At 43.4% G+C, this 22,256-nt stretch overlaps 1 protein-coding gene across 7 annotated transcripts in view; it reads left to right on the top strand.

Moving 5' to 3' along the window:
• The first annotated feature begins 309 nt into the window (after nt 1-309).
• Nucleotides 310-22,256, top strand: part of ATP11C (ATPase phospholipid transporting 11C (ATP11C blood group)) — a 180,853-nt gene continuing 158,906 nt past the window's right edge. For 4 of the 7 annotated variants that reach the window (XM_055438206.2, XM_055438209.2, XM_055438211.2 and 1 more), the window contains exon 1: nt 311-1,191. In XM_055438206.2, the coding sequence (XP_055294181.1) occupies nt 1,165-1,191 (27 nt within the window). In that variant the 5' untranslated portion in view covers nt 311-1,164. Of the gene's footprint in view, nt 1,192-22,256 lie in introns of all 7 variants that reach the window. The other 3 variants (XM_055438212.2, XM_088833543.1, XM_055438210.2) reach the window with 2 other exon arrangements.

Here is a 22,256-nt window from a genome sequence, read left to right as displayed (position 1 = left end):
ATTTCCCATCGCGGGGAATCTAAAGAGCGCTAGTGACCTCCACTTCCAGCCCAAGCCGAGAACCGCGGTTCAGCCCTGAGGTCTCAGCCGCTTCCTCCTTCAACCTTCTGGCCAAACCCAGAGCGGGCGAGTGGGGGAGCTCCCAGCCCGCGGTACTAGGCGGACGCGGGGGCATGGCGGGACTACAGCTCCCAGGCTGCTCTACGAGAAGCGAAGGGGCGGGGGCGAGAGGGAGGGGCTTGGGGTCCAGGCGGGAGGGGGAGTGGGGGTGGCAGGGAAATCCCGCCCCGCTGCGCAGCAGCAGCGACACAAAGCCTGACTTTACAACCTCAGAGAGAAAGTGGAAGTGAGATGGTTTAGGTGGGGAGACAGGACGAGAGAAAAAACCTGAGGAGGGAAAGGCGCGTAGGTGGGAGCTGAGCGAAGCGAGGGTAGTGGGGAGATCCGCGCCTCTGGGGCTCTTAGAACTAGTGCCCTCGCCGGGGTCTCCACAGCGCCCCGCCGGCCCCGGCTCCTCACGCCAAGCCCGGCTCCGCCCCGCGGGAAGCGGGGCGCCCGGTTGCCTGGCGGGTTCGGGGCGGGCCGGCAGGCTGCACCGTGGCTCCCCGGCCCGAGTGCCGGCCGGCCGGCGCGGCTGCCGCGGACCGAGGAGGGGCTGTGAGCGAAGCGAAGCGGCGGACGAATTAGGGCCGGGGCAGGGTAGGCTGCGGCTCCCGCACGAGCCAGGGGAGAAGGGTCGGGCTGAGGCGAGGTGAGGCGCGGGGCGACTCGGGAGGGTCCCCCGTGGCCGCGAGCGGGGCGGGCGCACGCGGGTTGACCGCGGAGAAGCGGGAGGTGGCTCCGAGGCAGGGAAGAGTGCAGACGGCGGGGTGCCGAGCCCGGCGCCGGCGGAGAGCGCTGGGCGGGAGGAGCCGAGCGCGCCTCCGCCACCCCTCCCCCGCGCGTTCGGCTCGCTACCTCCGCGGGCCGCTGCGGGAGGGGCGGGGCGTGAGCTGGGGCGGGGGCCGCGGGGGCGGGGCGAGTTCGGAGAGCCGGCGGTTGGCGCGGCCGCGAGCTTCTCCGACCGTTTCGCGCCGCCGGCCCCCGCCGCAGTGTGTTGTGTGGACGGCAGCTTCTCAGACAGCCCGGTAGAGTCCAGCTCGACGCCCGGCAGCCTTCGACGCGATGTTCCGCCGGAGCTTTAATCGTTTTGTAAGTACACTCGCTGCGGCTCCCCGCGTGTCGGTTCGCTTTCTCGCCAGCCCCTTCGCCCGGTCCCTCAGAACAGTTTCCTGAGGGGAGGACTGCGTCTCGTGGAGACAGCAGCAGTGCCCGCTCCTGCATTTTCACTGAAACGACGCTGCTCCGGGCGGTCGGGGTGGGGAGTCAGGTAGGGCTCTCGGAGCACCCCGTTACCCCACCCGACCCCGGCCCGGAGCTGCCCTGGGCTGTTCCTTACAAACTCTGCCTCGGACGGGGGGTGGCGCCCTCCGAGCTGGATGGTGAGGGAACCCCGGGGGGGACCGGCCCAGGGGTCCCTCGGTGTGTCAGTTACTCGAAGATGGCGTTTTATTATCAGGGAGGTTGCTTTCTTTTGTTTCCTTTGCCACGAGCACATGGAGGTAAACCTAGACCTGTCACCGTGGTCCAAAAAAGCCCTGGGGACTGAGGGGTGGGAGGCTGGGGCCGGGCTCAGCCGGCCTCTCACCCGAGGTCGGGCAAACTTTGGAGACCTATCCTGAGCCTCTCACCCTGAGGGTTAAATAAAAGCGAGGGCGATCGTCGGGGTGGGCTGAGTCGAGGTGGAGACGCGAGGAGGCGGCACCGCCGCTGCCAAGCGAGCGCCCGGGCCGAAGCCTCGCCGAGACCCGAACGCCCCAGACCTTGACCTGGGGGAGGAGGCGAGCTGCAGCTGGACTCCTCCGTCCATGTCGACCCCCCCGCCCCGATCCCCAGAAAAGGGAATTTTACTGTCGAGGGAGTTTGTAATCGGTTTTCCGGGTGCCAGACTTTCTTGAGTAACCTGTTCACTCCTAGAGGGTACGTGAAGAACGGAATGAAACCGGGACCATCTACTTCTATGCTGCTGTTAGTAGCAGCTTCCTTAATTGCAAGATGAGGTGGCGGGAACAGGATTTTATTTCTGCCAGTAATGTGAAAGGAAGGATTCGTCAGTAAATGTGGGTTTTTCTGGCCTTCGGACAAATGGTTGAGTTGCTGTGCGCTCCTACCAACCCCCCTTACAAGGTCTGTTTAAGAACTTGTCGGTTTGGCTGTTTTCCTGCGATTATTCGTAATCGAAGCATTGCTAGCATTTTTCACGCGTCGGATGAATTTGCTCTCATTATTGTTTCTGCATTTGAAACTTTCACAAATGTACCCTGGCTAAACGAAGTAATTGTACGTCCCCTTCTAGGCTATTATCACAAGAGTGCTGTTAATGTTTTTCTAAAGGTTTACCTCACCAGAAGCATGTCTTATGAAATTGGAGCAGGTTTACCTGTGGCACAGCAATAGAGGTTGTGCATATCAGGATTTTGAAATCCGTAGGAATTGGTTTGTACTCTATGTTTTGCTGAAGCAAGTGACTAAAATTGGTTTCTCACATTTAGCCTGAGCATTGTGCTTCATAGTTCTATTTCATGTAGATTCTTGTGATCCTGAGTGTTGTTTGGGGGTGTTAGAAAAGGAAAGGTGACAAAGAGGACTAATTGTAATATTTGGGAAGAGGATAATCTTTTCACATGGCATTCTTATACTGGAAAACAACTGGATTGTGGTTCGTAATATATTCCTTAGCTCAACATTGAGATGATGACATCCTCCCCCCTTTTTTAAGGACTTGAACATTTGAAACCAAACAACCAGTCTAAAAGTATCAGTCTAAAAGCCCCCTTCATCTTTCTTTTGCTCAGAGTGGTCTGCGTTGTTTGAGTCTAGTAAGGGAACAGTGCTGGCCGGAGAAGGCAGGACATGCAGTAGAATTTGCAGCAGTTGTTGAGGTGCCAGCCTGCAGGTTTTGAGGCTAGTACTTTGCATCCCTGTCCAAGATCTCTGCGGAGAATATGCTTACACTGAAAGGAGCTTTGACCTCATTGTTTCGGATGGAATTCCCGACTGCTCACATTTTCCTGCGCAACCATGACTCTGGTTAAGTCTCCAGAATTTCTACCAGTGCAGTGAACTGAAAGCTTCTCAGGAGTTTTATCTGAGCCTTAGGCTTAGGGCAAGGAATTAATCTGCAAACCCTTGGACGGAATGTGAAATATACTATCAAATACTTACTGCTAAAGAATGACTTCAGAAATAATTGTAGGGGGCGGTTTTTAGCTCTCCTAGTCAGTAAGCAAAATGCTGTCCTCATCTTTTCCTTGGTAGAGACTGAGTGGCATTCCCATTTACATCACTAGAAGGATACAACTAAAGATTTAGATTGGTCTTTGCCTTGCACAGCAGTATAGATGTAGTCTAAGTTGTGTGCTTTTATGTTTTGGAGATGGGGCTATCAATTCCTTTCAAAATTAAGTGGTTTTTTTTGTGTGTGTGTGTGTACCAGTGTACATCTGAAATTGACTTTAAATGTGATATAAATTCCAGTGATGTTGATTGTAGTTCTTGGTCACTGAAAAGTAGATACTACATGTTGGGACAAGGCTTTACGTTTTAAGGGCTTCCCTTGTGGCTCAGCTGGTAAAGAACTGGCCTGCAGTGCAGGAGACCTGGGTTCGATCCCTGGGTTGGGAAGATCCTCTGGAGAAGGGAAAGGCTACCCAGTATTCTGGCCTGGAGAATTCCATGAACTGTATAGTCCATGGGGTTGCAAAGAGTCAGACACGACTGAGTGACTTTCACTTAAATTTTAAACCTAACATGGGAAGTAGTATCATCTTTTACAGCTCAGTAGTGTTTGCCGTGGAGAAGGCAATGGCAACCCACTACAGTACTCTTGCCTGGAGAATCCCAGGGACGGGGGAGCCTGGTGGGCTTCCGTCTATGGGATCACACAGAGTCAGACACAACTGAAGTGACTTAGCAGCAGCAGCAGCAGTATTTGCCGTGGAGAAGGCAATGGCAACCCACTCCAGTACTCTTGCCTGGAAAGTCCCATGGATGGAGGAGCCTGGTAGGCTGCAATTCATGGGGCTGTTTCGAGTCAGACACGACTGAGCGACTTCACTTTCACACATTGGAGAGGGAAATGGCAACCCACTCCAGTGTTCTTGCCTGGAGAATTCCAGGGATGGGGAATCCTAGTGGGCTTCCATCTATGGGGTCACACAGAGTCGGACACGACAGAAGTGACTTAGCAGCAGCAGCAGTGTTTGCCGAATCGTTTTTAAAACTCCATTTAATTCTGGTTTCCTCGTTGTGTATGCCTAGGAGTGCGATTGCTGGATCATATGGCAGTTCTATTTCCAGTTTTTTGAAGAATCTCCACACTGTTCTCCATAGTGGCTGTACTAGTTTGCATTCCCACCAACAGTGTAAGAGGGTTCCCTTTTCTCCACACCCTCTCCAGCATTTATTGCATGTAGACTTTGGTACATAAACACAATGGAGTATTACTAAGCCATTAAAAAGAATGCATTTGAACCAGTTCTAATGAGGTGGATGAAACTAGAGCCTATTATACAGAGTGAAGTAAGCCAGAAAGAAAAACACCAATACAGTATACTAATGCATATATATGGAATTTAGAAAGATGCAAATGATAACCCTGTATACGAGACAGCAAAAAAGACACAGATGTATAAAACAGTCTTTGGGACTCTGTGGGAGAGGGTGAGGGTGGGATGGTTTGGGAGAATGGCATTGAAACATGTATATTATCATATGTGAAACGAATCGCCAGTTCAGGGTCGATGCAAGTTACAGGATGCTCGGGGCTGGTATCCGGGGATGACCCAGAGGGAGGATAAGGGGAGGAGGGAGGTGGGAAGGGGGTTCGGGAGGGGGAACTCATGTACACCTGGGGCGGATTCATGTCAATGTATGGCAAAACCAACCAATATAATATTGTAAAATAATTAGCCTCCAATAAAAATTAAAAAAAAATAAAAACGCCATTTATTATTCCAGGCCCAGGTTCTCCAGTTTTGACAGAGAAACTTCTTTAGCTTGAGCTAAAAGAAATAGTGATTCATTGTATTTTTTAAAGACATGGCCTTGATGTCTTTGCCATTAAAAAATTGACTTATTTCCTTTCTGATGAATTATGACTTTCCTTCTGACAGTTTTTTGGTAGAAAGAAATTGGTGGATTTGGTGTAGGATTTTCAGATTTAGGTATATAGGGGATGTCTTAAAAGATTTAGGAGCTGGATATCTGAGAGTATAATAAAAACTATATAGCCTGTTCCCAGTCAATATCTCCAGTCTCCATAAACAAAATAAATAATGGTAGCTTTTTCCGTACAATTTACTTTCCTTTAAAAGAATGTTTAATGGGAAGTCTGGACTAATTGAGGCTTAAGCCTCAGGGACTTTTATCCTATCTTTTACTCTTCATGACTTCATAGTGATTACACTAGCATTTTCACATGAGTTGAAAAGTTTAATGAGAATCTAAACAACAAGAATCCCCCCCCCCCCATTTGGCTTATTCACTTATTTCATGCTAACAATTCAAAACAAGACATTACTTGATAAAGTAATTCAGGGGACTTGGCCAGGTAGATGCTATTTAACTAGCCTGTCAGAGAGTGATATTAAACAGGTGTGAATTTCTAGATCATTGACATATAAAAGCTTAAGTTTCGAGTTGAAATACTGGAAAAAAACCTTCTCTCTCTGATTCTGGTAGCTCTCAAACTGTTTTGGCTCCATAAAGCAAGCAGCATATAGTAATATCATCACAGAGAAAATGTTGTATCTGTCGAAGACACGCAGGACAGGAAAGAAGTTGACTGCATGATGTTTTTTAAGGAAAATTCAAAATAAGATAAAAAAATATTCAAAATAATGAAATAGGTAGCTAATGTATTCCTTTGAGTCTGATCCCTGGTGGCCTTTGCCTGCAGTGGCTTGAAGCAGGATTTCCGTTTTGGGCCAGAGATTGAAGGCAGGTGGCAGCAATGAGAGCACTGAATCCTGGCCACTAGACCACCTGGGCCAGTGGCCTGTGATAAGACCCTGGCCCTTTGGCTTTGTAGAAATGAATTGCCACAGAGAGACGGAAAGTAGTGAAATAGGTGTTTATTAGGAGGAAAAAGTGTACGTGTGGATAGACATACATGGGTGGGCTCAGAGAGAGAGTTGTGCCCTCGTGGTAGTTTAATCACTTACATGGGGTATTTCTTCCGTGTTTCCTTTGCCTCATAATCCTGCTCTGCCTGGCTCTGAGTCTGCAGTTTGGTTTATATCAGGATCTTCCGATGTGTGCACCCACTTCTCTTAGCCAAGATGGAGTCTAGTGAAGAGGTCTCTGGGTAGGTTGACGTTGCCTACTGTGGGGTGCATCCCCTCCCTTTTGACATCCGAGGAGGCTTTCTGCGCCTGTGTAGTCGGGAAGTCCTCGCCTCCTTGACTTCGAGAATGAGGTATGTGTGGTCTCTTTATTTCTTATCTGGGCAGCTCCTCTGCTCTGGCTGTTATCTTTGTCTTGGGGTATCTGTCCACAGGGAACAAACTCCAGCTGCTCAGCTTGGGGCCTATCTGTCTGTTGCCTCAAGTCGAAGGCAAGACCAATTTAGTGAAGCAGTATATGGAGACAATGAATAAAATTCAGGTAACTTGGGGGTCTTTTTGGAGCAAGGTTTTCTGTTTTCTCTTTGAATTAATATTATCAGAGTAATTATACTTTTTTTTTTTCTTGTTTCACTTTACTAAAATCCTCAGCCTGACATTGCTGAGCATGGAAAATATTGATGAGTTCTATTATGTTTAGAAATTTATCTCAGTGTATGTAGTGCAGTATTTTTGCATTTACACCAACATTACTAATGGCCTGTTCATCTTTGCTCCTACCAGGTAGTTCATACATAGCTGGATTTTTAAAAAAATAATTAATTAATTTATTTTGGCTGCACTGGGCATCAGTTGCGGCACGTGGGATCCAGTTCCCAGACTAGGGATCAAACCCGTGTGCCCTGCTTTGGGAGCCTTAAAGTCCCAGCCACAGGACCACCCAGGAAGTCCCCATGGCTGGGTTTAACAGGTGAATTTGTCCCTATTAAAAGCAAACTTTTATTATCGTATTGTAATTTCTTTGGGGGCAGGGGTTCCTTTTCCCGGCATAATGAACTTCCCTCACCAGGGATCAAATCGCACCTCCTACAGTTTAACCGCAGTTTTAACCACCTGACACCAGGGAAGCCCCTGTCATTTCCTTTTAATTTCTGTGACACTTTACATTAGTCTTTCTCCACTGGGAGAGAATCAACTCCTAATGCCCTAGAGAATCCATTTTATGTTATACTTATCTCCTGTGCATGCATCTGTAGATGAGGAATTCCAGTTGAAAAAGGCTGCCCTAGACGTTGAAAGCTGCTGGGGTCAGGGACAGTTGGCACAGTGCCTGGTGCATAGTAGGTGTTTGATAAATATTTGAATGAAAAATGTTTATGTTTCACATAAATAATAGCTTCTGCTTATAGACAGTGATATGTATAGTAAATTCTTATGAAAAATGGTTAAAAATGTGGAGTTCTAGTTAATTGGGTGTGATACTGTGATTTATAATAACAAATATATGTGTATTTGGTCTTTGTCCCTGTTTCTGGCCCAGAGCTCCTAAAACCCTTGGCATTTCCGACTTTGAGAGCAATAAAGGTGTTTTTTATAATGTTAATAAGGTGAATTGGGAAAGCATCTCAGGTTGGCGGCTGGTCACCAGGGGAACCAACCCTTTGATTAGAGGGTTGGAACTTTCAGTTCCACTCCCCTGATTTCTGGGGATTGGAGGGGGCCTGGTGATTGAGTTCAATCACCAGTGACCAGTGGGTTAGTCAATCATGCCTATTAATGAAGCTTGTATAAAACCCCCCAAAAAACAGGGTTTGGAGAGCTTCCAGATTGGAGATTTGCGAAGAGCAGGCCGTGCTCCTAGAGAGAGCACAGAAGCTCCGTGCCCTTTCCCCATTCCTTTCCCTATGCATCTCCTCCATTTGGCTGATCCTTGAATAATAAACCAGTGATCTAGGAAGTAAAATGTTTCTCTGAGTTCTGTAAGCCACTCTAGCAAACTAATGAAACCAAAGACGGAGATTGTGGGAACCTCTGATTTATAGTCAGTCAGTCAGAAGTACTGGTAACAACCTGGACTTGAGGCTGGTGTCTGAAACCCAAGGTGGAGGTTGTTGGGAAGCCCAGTTTGTAGTCACTTGGTCAGAAAGACAGCTGATAACCTGGACCTGCTGCTGATGTATGAAGTGGTCAGCTGGGGGAGTCTTGTGGGACTGAGTGCCTAACCTGGGGTATCTGTTGCTACCTCTAGTCAGAAATAAGTTGAATTATGGGACACTCAGGTGATGTCTGAGAATTGCTTGTTGGTGTGGGGATACCCCTCCGTATTGGAACTATGATCAGAACCTAAACATTGGTGTGTACTGATTACCAATTTTTAAACTATTAGAATACATAAATTTAACGACAAAGCTATACTGACCATAGTATAATCTCTTAGATGATTATAGCATTTTATGATCTTGCAGAGTGTTATTTCATTCAACAAATATTCACTGAATATCTGTTATGTACTGGGCACTATAGTATGCCCTGGGACACATTGGTGAGCAAGACAAACTCCCTGTCTTCATGAGCATTAATGGTCATTACGTGCACGGCTGTAGATTTAGAGGACATGGTGACTGCTCTGTAACACATTTGTGACAAACCATGCAACTTGCTTTTTTCTGAATAAGTTACTATTATATACTTACTTGTTTGTCTTTCTACCAGAAATAGAGTGAACAATTTCGATTATTTTCTGGTTGTTTAGATTTCAGATAAAAAGGAATTTGTTGGATTTGATACCTTCAATATGACCTAGACATGGCAAAGGGATCTTTTGCAAATAGATGATAGTCTGATTCTCTGTAAAGTGGAACACCTATTTAGGAATGAATCACTACTACTTGAAGTGAATATTAGATAACCTGAAAACAAGTTTTGTCCTTTTTTAAAATCCTGATCTGGGTTTTACTGATTCAGCAATGTAAAACTTGGAATGTCTTCTGAACACCTTCTATAAGGGTTTACTGTTTGCTCCTTCTGTTTGTGATTATTGTGCATAATTCAACCCTTTAGTGGGTGATACTGAATGCCTATAAATCAGGTAGTTCCCAGTGCTCTTAATGAGCTTTTAGCGGAAGTGAGATTTGAGCAGGTAAAGCTGGCCAATTTCATATTGATACAACTGTCCAGGTGAGCTTGTTTCCTCATGTAGGCTGCCGGTTGACCAGCGACTGTGCAGTGGGTTCTGAAAGGTAAAGTATAGCCAGTGGCCCTTGTGCTGTGTTTAGTCACTCAGTCACATCCGACTGTTTGTGACCCCATGGACTATAGCCCAGGCTCTTCTTTCCATGGGGATTCTCCAGGCAAGAATACTGGAGTGGGTTGCCATGCCCTCCTCCAGGGGATCTTCCCAACCCAGGAATCCAGCCAGGGTCTCCTGCATTGCAGGCGGATTCTTTACTAGCTGAGCTACCAGTGGCCCTTAGAGAACCATAACTAACATCCCTGCCTCTGGATGATGTGCAGAGAACTAGCCCATGAGTGAATTCAAATACTGGTTTTTTGAGTGATGGGAAAAAATCATTAAAGTTGACTGCTTGTCTAACATGGTTGATAAGTCCTCCCAAAGAGGTGGAAGCATGGGACACAAATGAAAAACACTTTTTTTCCCCCTCAAGGTGGTGGAGTTTCCTGTACATCTGTAGTGCTTTATATGGAATAATCTTTTGCATCTGGAATTCTTCAGATTGGAAGGAATTTTCTAGTTGGGCAGAGTGAGGTTCTAGGCTTCCATAAGTGAAGTAGGTGCTATTTTCAAGTTTGTTTCCATTCACTTAACACTAACCATCCTGGCCTGGGATAAGGGTAGATGAGTGGTGGCTGTAAAATAAACATTAGCACAACTGCAGCATATGTTAACACTACCGCAGTTTAGTGATGAATGAGTACTCAGCACTGCAGATATGGGTGTGGGGTGCCCTGTGCCAGTACATTGGCAGGCAGCCCCACACTTACTGCGGTGTGTGGAGGGATTGCTGGTTTGGCTGACTTACTGATTATTTGAGGTTTATAGATAATATTGGACTGTGGATATCCAGATTCGGGAGGTTAATATATATTTGTGAAATACAGATTGTCATCAATTTTTGGCCCTATATTTATTTAATAGAATATGGGAGGATTGGTGAAGACTATCCTGTTCAAGCAGATACCATGTATTTTTTTAGATTCTTCCATTATATGTTGTCATAAAGTACTGTGGCTATATTTTTCTAGTCTCTTTTTCATGTAGATATTGAAAAAAATCAGCAGTTTTCTTGATAATGACTATGCCTTTAGTGCAGCATCAAGTAAACAGTAGATGCTCAATAAATACTTTCTGAATTGATAGCATAGTCTGAGTCAGTAATAGAAGTTGAAAAATGACCAGCTACTGAGAAGCTTATGTGTTTCAGACTGGGCTACCAATGAGTGCATGGCAGTAAAAATAACATCCTTTCAGTTACAAAATACTACACTATATTTATTCTAAATGAGAAAAAAAATTATACTTTCTTACCCACTTAAAAAGTAAGGAAAAGGTTTAGCATTTACTTGACACTAGTTTCTTGTTCAGTGAAAAAGATTATCTTTAGTGCCTTCCCCTTTGTTGGCCAGTTACAGAAAACTATAACCCATATCCTGTTCTCAACTTCTAAAATTATAAGCAAATTCATATTCTTTTTGTTAAATCTAATGCATAAACTTATATTTTCTGTTGCCACCAGCACATCAAATCTTTTTGAAAACCGAAGCTGCAGAATTCAGTCTCCCAAGAGCATTATTTTTATTCAGGATTCCACTTGGTATTTGGTGCTGGGTGGATACTTAGCAGTGAGAAGGCAGAGCAACCAGAGGAATTGTGGAGTTTGAGGGAAGCAGTTTTGTTGAGAAAAGAGCCTTAACCTTGTTTAAAAGGGTTAATGCAAGTCCTGGTTTTGTCATTTGCATCCTAGCTTGGGAATTGGGCGCTGTAGTTCCTCTACATCAAAGTGTTCCCTGAAGTGTGGTCCTTAGACTACCTGCAGAAGAATCATCTGGGAAACTTATTAGAAATAGAAACTCTTGAGCCTCAAACCTACTGAATCCAAGTCTCAGGTGATAGGTGCCAGGAAACTGCTTTTTTAGCAGGCACTCCAGGTAGTTCCTCAGTTCACAAAAATTGGAGAACATCCATATTCAATAACCTGGAGAAGGGAATGGCTACCCACTCCAGTATTCTGGCCTGGACAATTCCATGGACTGTATAGTCCATGGGGTTGCAAAGAGTCAGACACGACTGAGCGACTTTCACACACATATTCGATAAGCACTGAAATGTTTATTTTCTGTGTACACTCTGTTTCTGTTCTTCTGAACTCTCCTTTCTTTACCTATAGAATGAACATCACACCTACTTGGCATGATTGTTGAAGTTTGGTAGGCTATTCATATTCAGCACATAGCAATTGTGCCAGAGGTCCCCAGAGCCACCACACCCAGGTTCGATGACTTACTGGCCAAACTCAGAAGACTCAGCATATAGTTGTCCTCACAGCTCTGATTTATTACAGAGAAAGGCTCCAAAGCAAAGTCAGCAAAGGGAAAAGGCTCAAGAGGCCATGTCTGCAGGAACCCAGGCACAGGTCCCAGTAGTCCTCTCCCAGTGGAGTCACACAGGTTGTGCTTAATTCCTCCCAGCATTGTGTTGTCTCCAAAGGGAGCTTCTTAGAGACTCAGTGCCCAGGGTTTTTATTGGGAGCTGGTCACATAGACACACACCTTCTGCCTGGTACATGCAGAATTTCAGACTCCCAGAAGGAAAACAGGTATTTAGCGTAAACCATAATGATGTGCCAACAATTGAGGCACAGCGAGCTATTCTTACCACTTGGGATTGTGGGAACCTTCCCCAAGTCCAGTTCCCCAGACACCAGCTGTGTCTATACCAACTTTGTAAGCAGACATTTTTAAGTATACCAGTCCGACCTGCTCTGTTAACTTTTTCAGTGTTAGGAAATCCTGGTATTTTTCAGAGAAGGGAAACGACTGACCCTTGGTCATTAAGCTAATCAAGCAGCAGAACTGAGTCTGTCTGAAACTCCCAGCAATCACCACCTTGTTCTCATTGCTGTACACATCGTGCTTCTGGATGATAGGTCATCGCTTTGCAGACCGTTGAATGCATTCACTGTTGCTTGCAGCAGAAGAGCAGCCTGCTGGTGATAAATTGATGCACCCAGTGGGGGAGCCAGGAAGTATTGATGTTTCTGCCAGTTTAGCGTCAACACTTGCTGGTTTCCTCTCTGGAGCATCACTAAATTCGTGGATTTTCAGTTTTCCTGACTTTTGTCACTGCCCCAACTCCTCCATGTTCCATCCATTTACCCATAGTCCCAGCCAACACTCATTAGCATCATTACTTCATGCCATTCTGTGATGGTTAGCTGTTAGCTTATAGGCAGCCAATTTTAAAAATCCTTTTGGGTAACACAGGTCCAAAGAGCAGGCATAGTGAAGAGTATTTGGTCAAGGATAGTTATATAGGAAAGGCTGACAAAAGAAGACTAAATTCTTGGGCTAATGAATGAATTTTATGGAAATGTTTATAAGTAGTACTTCAGGATTTTTGAGTTCTGTGATCATGGAAAACCTCAGTGATATCTCTGGTTATTCTTAGTTTCAGTCTTTTTTAAATTTAAATCTGTTATCAAAAAAGAATTAATAATTCTGTTATGATTTGGGGCAAAGAATAAATCAGGAAATCATACTGGAAGATGCAGTAATCCTACAGCTCAACAGGGAGCAGAAGCCAGGAGGGAGCTGTCACAAATAAGTAACAGCTGGGTAGAGCAGATTATGTAAGTTACACATGTTGTGAAAGCAGTGGGGATGTTCTCGAAGCTTCACAATTAATGTAGCTTGCAGTAATATAGTGGAGAAGGCAATGGCACCCCACTCCAGTTCTCTTGCCTGGAAAATCCCATGGATGGAGGAGCCTGGTAGTCTGCAGTCCATGGGATCGCTAACAGTCGGACACGACTGAGTAACTTCACTTTCACTTTTCACTTTCATGCATTGGAGAAGGAAATGGCAACCCACTCCAGTGTTCTTGCCTGGAGAATCCCAGGGACGGTGAAGCCTGATGGGCTGCCGTCTTTGGGGTCGCACAGAGTTGGACACGACTGAAGTGACTTAGCAGCAGCAGCAGTAATATAGATAAAGGGATCTATAATGTAGGGCACAATTTACTTTTGACTTGTTTTCTGAAAACATCCATATGAATCAAAAGCTTCCTTTGAACACCCGTGCCTTACTGTAGTGGTATATAAGGCACAGCCTTGCTCTCCAGTAGGTTGCAGTCTATTAGAGACAGAAGACCATGCATAAGAGCAACCTCCCCAGGCAGCAGGTAATCAGTGCTCTCCTCCTAAAGGTACACACAGGAAGTGCCGCTGGCATTCAGACCAGTGTACCAACTCCCTTGGCAGCAGTGTCAGTAGACACTCTTTTCTGAAATCCATTATTCCAAAGATGGTGGTCCTCAATTTTCTTGATACAGGAACTAGGATGGAATAAGCATTTGGGGTAGTATTTCATGACCCTGCTTCATAATAACATTATATGACTGGTTATTTGGTTTTCCTGCTTACATAATAAGTGCACACTTCCAGAAACTTTCACTACATGCGGACAATATGGTAGTTTATTATCTTGAGTACTGTTGGTCATTTTAAAAAGCTGGGGATCCAGCATTTGTCCAGGAGCACCTTACTTATAGAAACACTTCTGTTTCACTGTCATTAAACAGCATAGCTCTTTTTTTTTAAATTTAGCTGCACCGGGCTGTAGTTGCAGCATGTGGGCTGTAGTTCCCTGATCAGGGATGAAACCTGGGCCCCCTGCATTGGGAACTTGGAGCGTCAGCCCCTGGACCACCAGGGAAGTCCCAACATGGTTCTTAATAGACATTTAGATCTGACCTTCATTGTACCTTTGTCGTGGTTTAGTCACTAAGTGTGTGTCCGACTCTTCCATGATTCCATGGACTGTAGCCTGCCTGGTTCCTCTGTCCACGGGATTTCCCAGGCAAGAATACTGGAGTGGGTTGCCATTTCCTTCTCCAGGGCATCTTTCTGACCTTCATTGTACCTTACCAGAACATGAATTGCATCTTATTCCCACATAATTCATCACCACAGGCTGTTGATACTACTTGTGCTTTATCCTCATGACTACTACTCTAGTCCAAGTCATCAGCATCTCTTCTCTTTCACATTGTTCCTCCTCCAGTCTTTCTTCTTTCAACAGATGGCATCATCTTCTACCTAGTAGCTCAAGCTAGAACCCTAGCAGTCATCCTTAATAACACCTTTGCCTTTATCTCCTACATGTGTTCTCAGCAAATCCAGTAGGTTCTAATTCAGAAAGAGTTCTCAACTCCATCCACTTCTCTACTTTGCCATCCCTACCACCATCCAAGTCCAAGCTACCACTATCACTTATCTGGGCCATTGCAATAGATGATCTCATCTACTACTGCACTCTCCAATCCACCTTCCACACAGCATCAAAGGGATCTTTCACAGATGTGTATTTGAAAGCCTTCGGTTACTTTCCAGTACTGGAAAGACCTGACCAGTATCAGTTGATTGATTTATTTCATTTAGCATGTTTTCAAGGTTTATTTGTATTGTAGCATGTATCAGTGGGGTTGCTAGGGGTCGGACACGACTGAGCGACTTCACTTTCCCTTTTCACTTTCACACATTGGAGAAGGAAATGGCAACCCACTCCAGCGTTCTTGCCTGGAGAATCCCAGGGATGGGGGAGCCTGGTGGGCTTCTGTCTATGGGGTCACACAGAGTTGGACACGACTAAAGTGACTTAGCAGCAGCAGCATGTATCAGTAGTTTATTCCTTTTTTGTGACTCAATAATATTCCACTGACTGGATAGACCACATATTGTTTATCCATTTGTCAGCTAACGGGCATTTGGATTGTTTATATTTTTTTGCTAGTATGAATAATAATTCTGCTTTGGATATTTTTGTATATATTTTTGTGTGGACACATTTTCATTTCTGTTAGCTATGTACCTGGATTTGGAATTGCTGGGTTAAATATTTAATTCTGTTTAAAATTTTGAGGAACTGCAAAACGTTTCCACAGCTCTTCTGTATTTATTACTTTAAAAAATTCTGTTAAAAGACATAGATAAAATTTATCCTAAACTTTTTAAAGTATATAGTTCAGTTGGGCTTCCCTTGTGGCTCCTGGTGAGGAGTCTGCCTGCAGTGTGGGAGACCTGGGTTCAGTCCCTGGGTTGGGAAGATCCCCTGGAGAAGGGAAAGGCTACCCACTCCAGTATTTTGGCCTGGAAAATTCCATGAACTCCATGGGGTCGCAAAGAGTCTGACCCGACTGAGTGACTTTCACTTTCCTTTTTTCATAGTTCAGTAGTGTTGAGTCTGTTCACATTGTTGTTCAACAGATATCCAGAACTTTTTCATCTTACACAGCTGAAACTCTCTATCCATTAAACAGCAACACCTCATTTCCCATTCCTTACTCCCTCCAGCCCCTAGTAACCACCACTGTACTTTCTGTTTTTAGGAATTTGACTATTTTAGATATCTCATATAAATGAAGTCCTACCATATTTTTCTTATTGTAACCTCATATAAATGGAGTTCTACATAGTTTTCTTATTTATTTCACTTAGCATAATAGCCCCAAGATTCATCCATGCTGTAGCATGTATGTAGCATGACTTGATTTTCTTCCATTTTAAGGCTGAATGATACTCTGTTTATGTATTGCATTTTGTTTATCCAGCCATCTATTGATGGACATTTGGGTTGCTTCCATTTCTTGACAATTGTGAATATTGCTGCTATTAACAAAAGTGTGCAGATAATTACTTTGAGATCCTGGTTTCAAGATCTCATTCTTTTGGGTGTATATGCAGAAGTAGGATTGTTGAATCTTATGGTGTTTTTGTTTTTTGATTTTTGAGGTGCACCTGTCCTGTTTTCCATAGCAGCTGCACCATTCTACATACCCGTCACCATTGCAGAAGGCTGTCAGTTTCTCCGCATCCTCACCAACACTTTTTTATTTTTTTCCTTTGGAGAGGGTGGTGTTTGGTAGGAGCCATCCTGATGGGTGTTTATATGGTTTAGATTTGCACTTATTTGATGATTAGTGACATTGAGCATATTTTCCTATGCTTTTGGCCATTTGTATATCATCTTTGGAGAAATGTCTATTCATGTGGTTTGCATATTTTTTATCAGGTAATTTTTTGTTGTCCAGTTGTAGGAGTTCTTTATATATCTTAGATCTTAACCCTTTATCAGATATATGCTTTCTGTATATTTTCTTCCACTCAATAGTTTGTTTCCCTTTTTATATTTTTGATTGTTTCCTTTGTAAGGACTTCCTTTTCTTTCAGTTCAGTTCAGTCGCTCAATTGTGTCCGACTCTTTGTGACCCCGTGAATCACAGCACACCAGGCCTCCCTGTCTATCACCAACCCCTGGAGTTCACTCAAACTCATGTCCATCGAGTCGGTGATGCCATCCAGCCATCTCATTCTCTGTCGTCCCCGTCTCCTCCCTCCCCCAATCCCTCCCAGCATCAGAGTCTTTTCCAGTGAGTCAACCCTTCGCATGAGGTGACCAAAGTATTGGAGTTTCAGCTTTAGCATGAGTCCTTCCAATGAACACCCAGGACTGATCTCCTTTAGAATGGACTGGTTGGATCTTCTTGCAGTCCAGGGGACTCTCAAGAGTCTTCTCCAGCACCACAGTTCAAAGGCATCAATTCTTCGGTGCTCAGCTTTCTTCACAGTCCAACTCTCACATGCATACATGACCACTGAAAAAACCATAGCCTTGACTAGACATAGAAGTTTTTTAATTTGATGAAGTCCCATTTGTCTGTTTTTGCATTTGTTGCCTATGCTTTTTTAGTGTCATCGCCAAGAAATCATTGCCAAATCCAATGTCATGAAGCTTCTTTCCTATGTTTTCTTCTACGATTTTTTGTTTTGTTTTGTTTTAGGGCTTACATTTAGATCTTTAATCCATTTTGAATTGACTTTTGTATTTGGTGTAAGATAGAGGTCCAACTTCATTCTTATGCATGTGCATATCCAGTTTTCCCAGTGCCATTTGTTGAAATGGCTATGTGGATTTTAGGATGAATTTTTCTATTATTGCAGAAAGTCATCCTCACTTTTTACCTTCCATCTGTTAAAGGACGTTCGTATATACCATTTCCCTTGTCTGGTAAACTTCTCTCTTTTAGTCAGTTCCTGAACTCTTACTCACCTCTCAGGGCTTCACTGGCGACCCACTCCAGTACTCTTGCCTGGAAAATCCCATGGATGGAGGAGCCTCGTAGGCTGCAGTCCATGGGGTCGCGAAGAGTCAAACACGACTGAGCGACTTCACTTTCACTTTTCACTTCCATGCATTAGAGAAGGAAATGGCAACCCACTCCAGCGTTCTTGCCTGGAGAATCCCAGGGAAGGGGGAGCCGGGTGGGCTGCTGTCTCTGGGGTCGCACAGAGTCGGACATGACTGAAGCAACTTAGCAGCAGCAGGGCTTGTCTTAATCTCACATCCCAGGGAAGCTGTCCCTAATCCTTCCCACAGACTATGGCAGGTTCCCAGGTTCTTATAGCACTATGAACCTTTCTTCTATACTCTTTATCACAGTTGACTTTACATTTGCATATTATATTTGTTTGCTAACCTATATAGTATCAAGCTTCCCTCTGTCTAGTAAATTTCATGAAAGTAAGAATTGTGACCATTTTTGGTGGTGGTGGTGGTTTAGTCGCTAAGTCGTAGCCTGCCCAGTTCCTCTGTCCATAGGATTCTCCAGGCGAGAATACTGGAGTGGGTTGCCATTTCCATCTCCAGTGACCATTTTTGCTTATTGCTATATCGGTAATGTTTCAGTGCCTGCCATGTAATAATATGCTCAATAAAAATGAAATGAATAAATGAAATTTGATTACTATCTGTATTTTTAATCTTATTTCCCATTTATAATCATTGAGTTTGAAAGCTTTTCTGAGAAGTAAAATTGTCCAGTCTTTAGACATCAGTGTTCAGTTAAAAAAGAAACATTACTCGTATTTTAGAAATGAATTCATTTCTTCTAGAATGCTGTGTTTTAAATATATACAATAGAATATCTGTTTTTCACTATAATGTATTTAATGTTCTCTGATGTACTTAATGAAAAACTTTATGAGCATCACTGTTGTATACACATTTTCAACATTCACTTTGTTGAAGTTTGCTTAGTTCAGCTCAGTTGCATCCGACTCTGTGGCCCCGTGAACTACAGCACGCCAGGCTTTCCTGTCCTTCACCAATTCACGGAGCTTGCTCAAACACATCTCTATGAGTTGGTGATGCCATCCAACCATCTCATCCTCTGTCGTCCCCTTCTCCTCCTGCCCTCAATCTTTCCCAGCATCAGGGTCTTTTCAAATACATCAGGTGGCCAAAGTGTTGGAGTTTCAACTTAAGCATCAGACTTTCCAATAAAGATTCAGGACTGATCTCCTTTAGGATAGACTGGTGTGATCTCCTTGCAGTCCAAGGGACTCTCAAGAGTCTTCTCCAACACCACAGTTCAAAAGCATCAATTCTTTGGCACTAAGCTTTCTTTATAGTCCAACTCTCACATCCATACATGATTACTGGAAAAACCATAGCTTTGACTAGATGGACCTTGTTGGCAAAGAATGTCTGTGCTGTTTAATATACTGTCTAGGTTGTTCATAGCTTTCTTCCAAGAAGCAAGTGTCTTTTAATTTCATGGCTTGCAGTTACCATCTGCAGTGATTTTGGAGCCCCCCAAAATAAAGTCTCTTACTGTTTCCACTGTGCCATGAAGTGATGGGTCCGGATGCCATGATCTTAGTTTTCTGAATGTTGAGTTTTGAGCCAACTTAAAGTTCACAAAAATTGAAGTTTGCTAGTATACTTTAGCAGAGAAGGCAATGGCAAGCCACTCCAGTACTCTTGGCTAGAAAATCTCATGTACAGAGTAGCCTGGTGGGCTCTAGGGTCGCTACTAGTCGGATATGACTGAGCGACTTCACTTTCACTTTTCACTTTCACGCATTGGAGAAGGAAATGGCAACCCACTCCAGTGTTCTTGCCTGGAGAATCCCAGGGATGGGGGAGCCTGGTGGGCTTCCGTCTATGGGGTCACACAGAGTCGGACACGACTGAAGTGACTTAGCAGTAGCAGTTAGCAGTATACTTTAAACATACTGACTTCGAGAGTCCCCTTCTGGTTCAATGGTTAGGACTCAGCACTTTCACTGCGAGGGCCTGGATTCAATCCCTGGTCAGGGAACTGAGATCCCACAAGTCCCATGCTACGGTCAAAATAATAATAAATACAAAGAAGTACTCACTTCACTATAAATAAGAAATATCATATTTATTGATTAAAGTATTTCTTTCATTTTGTAAGTTTTTTTGATAGTTTTTTAGTCTAGCTGTTTCACAAATATTTGTTTTTTAAATTTCAAAAATAGTTATATTGAAGAGTAAGTACTTTTAATGTTACTGTCTTTGTGAATTTATTGCAGTTTTGTGAGCACCAGATAGTCAGAAATGATAGTGGTAAGAGTTTCATTTAAGCTTAATACATGAGGGTGGAAATAATCTTTTTTATTTTATATGGATCGGAATTTGAAATGAGTTTTTTTTTCTTTTTGCCTTCAACATAAGCATTTTTGTTCTGTTAGGCTGTGTACAAAAACAACTATTCCAAATTCAGTGCCTTGAATTACTAATCTCTGATCCCACTGATACTCTGCAGGTTTATGGAATTGTATTAGTTCTGAATTGTCTTTGCCTTCTTACCATTATAACAGCTAAAACCAGAGTAGTAAATTCCTGACACTATTTTAAGTGCTTTGCAAACTTTAGGTCATTATACACATTTGCTTATTGTATTAGTAAGGTTTCTCCAGAAAAACAACCAATAAGGGGTGTGTGTGTGTAAATACCTACATATTTACTACTTTAGTATTATTTCTGTGTAACTATGGAGTTGGTGATGGACAGGGAGGCCTGGCGTGCTGTGATTCATGGGGTCGCGGAGAGTCGGACACGACTGAGCGACTGAACTGAACTGAACTGATGTAAGTTTCTTCATGTATATCTTTATACCGACATATATACACATATAAAGAAACTTACAAAGAATTGGCTCCCGTGATTTTGGAGGCTGACAAGTCTTAAGAGCTGGAGTCAGCAAGCTGGAGACCCAGGAGAGCCAATGGTGTAGTTCCAGTCCAAGTCCAAAGGCCTGAAAACCTGGAGATCTGATGGCCTAAGTTTCAGTCCAAAGGCTAGCAGGCTTAATACCCTGGAGAACCAATGCTTCACTTCAAGTCCCAAGGCCAATTAAACCAGTGTCCCAGCTTAAAGGCCGTTAGGCAGTAGGAGCTGCCTCTTACTCAGAGGAGGGTTGGTTGGTCCTTCCGTTTTATTTAGGCCTTCAACTGGTTGAATGAGGTCCACTCATGTTATGGAGGACAATCTGCTTTACTCTCTTTACCAATTCAGATGTTAATCTCATCCAGGAATACCCTCACAGTCAAACCCCCTATAACGTTTGACCAAATATCTGGCAGTATGTGGCGCAGTCAAGTTAAAACATAAAATTAACCATCATAGTTACGTCCTAGGATCATGTGAAGATGAATGAACAAATCTAAAGTGTGTACACCCCAGGAATAGAAGACTTTACTATAATTGCCCATAGTCTGCTAGCCTTACTATCTCATCTATAAAGTGAAGGGCTTGGATTGCTACATGGTCTGTAAGGTTCACTGAAGTCCTAGAACTGGTAAAGGATCTTAGAGACCTTTTAGTTGTCCAGCCTCTTCAGTTTACAGGTGAAATAGAGGCCAAATGGCTTGTCCAAGATTATTCAGTGAATGGGAGTTCACAAAAAGAAATTCCAGGCTCAGCTTTGTAACCTATGTCCTCAGTTTCCTCCTCTGTGAACTGTGAGGGCTCTTGGATCATCAGTATTTCTTGAGCTTATAGAGATAGTATACTGGGTTTTTTTTTTTTTTTTTTTACTCAATATTAAATTGCTAAGATTCTTCATAGGGTTTCATGTAGCTGTAGTTGATTCATTGTCACTGCTGAATAATATTTTACTTTGGGAATCTACTAGAATTTGTCCATTCTTCTGTCAATGAACTTATAGGTTATTTTGCAGTTTTTTTTTCTGTATAACCAGAAAAACCTGTCTTTTAATGTATATTTATAAAAGAGGTTCCTCCCAATGTATGTAGGATACACATGTATAAACACACACTCAGCCACCTGTATAGGAAGACAAATACATGTAATAACTCTAGAAATGTGCAACTTTACAAGAGGAGGTGAAATTGTTCTCCAAAGTAGTTTTACCATATGAATTCCCACTAGCAATGTATGAGTTCTCATTGCTTCATATTTTTGCCTTTGATATTGTTTGATGTCTTACATTTGTCAGTTCTCTGATTACTAATGAGGTTAAGCATCTTTGCATATATTTCTGGGCCCTTTATGTTTCCCCTCTGAAATACTTGTTCATGTCTTTTAACTGTTTTCTATTCAGGTTATTGATCATATACTGATTTATGAGTCCTTTTCATAATCAGAGATTAATCCTTTGTTGATTACATTTTTTGCAAATAGTTTGTGGCTTTATTATATATATATATATATGGCTTTTGATAAAGAAATTCTTAGCTTTAATGTAGTCAGGATTTTGGTTCGTTCTTTGTGGTTACTGCTTTGTGTCTTGTTTAAGCATTCCTTCCCTATTCCAAAGTTGGAAAACTAGTCTCCTTTTTATTCTTTTTAAGTTTTAAAATTTGGCAAATTATTTTTCGAGCCTCATTTTTCAGAACTTTAAAATGCAGGAGTTGATATAGCTGTTTTGTAACAGTCTTTTATTCTTTAACATTGTGACCTGAAGTAGAAAAGATATGTGTGTATATTTTCAGAGATTGCCATGTTCTTTCAGTAATCTCTTCCATT

The sequence above is a fragment of the Moschus berezovskii genome, chromosome X (genome assembly GCF_049115385.1).
Source record: "Moschus berezovskii isolate FMDL1 chromosome X, NW_MosBer_1.0, whole genome shotgun sequence".
NCBI lineage: Eukaryota > Metazoa > Chordata > Mammalia > Artiodactyla > Moschidae > Moschus > Moschus berezovskii.
The sequence above is the reverse complement of the archived record's forward strand: the minus strand, read 5'-3'. Positions and strand labels throughout refer to the sequence as shown.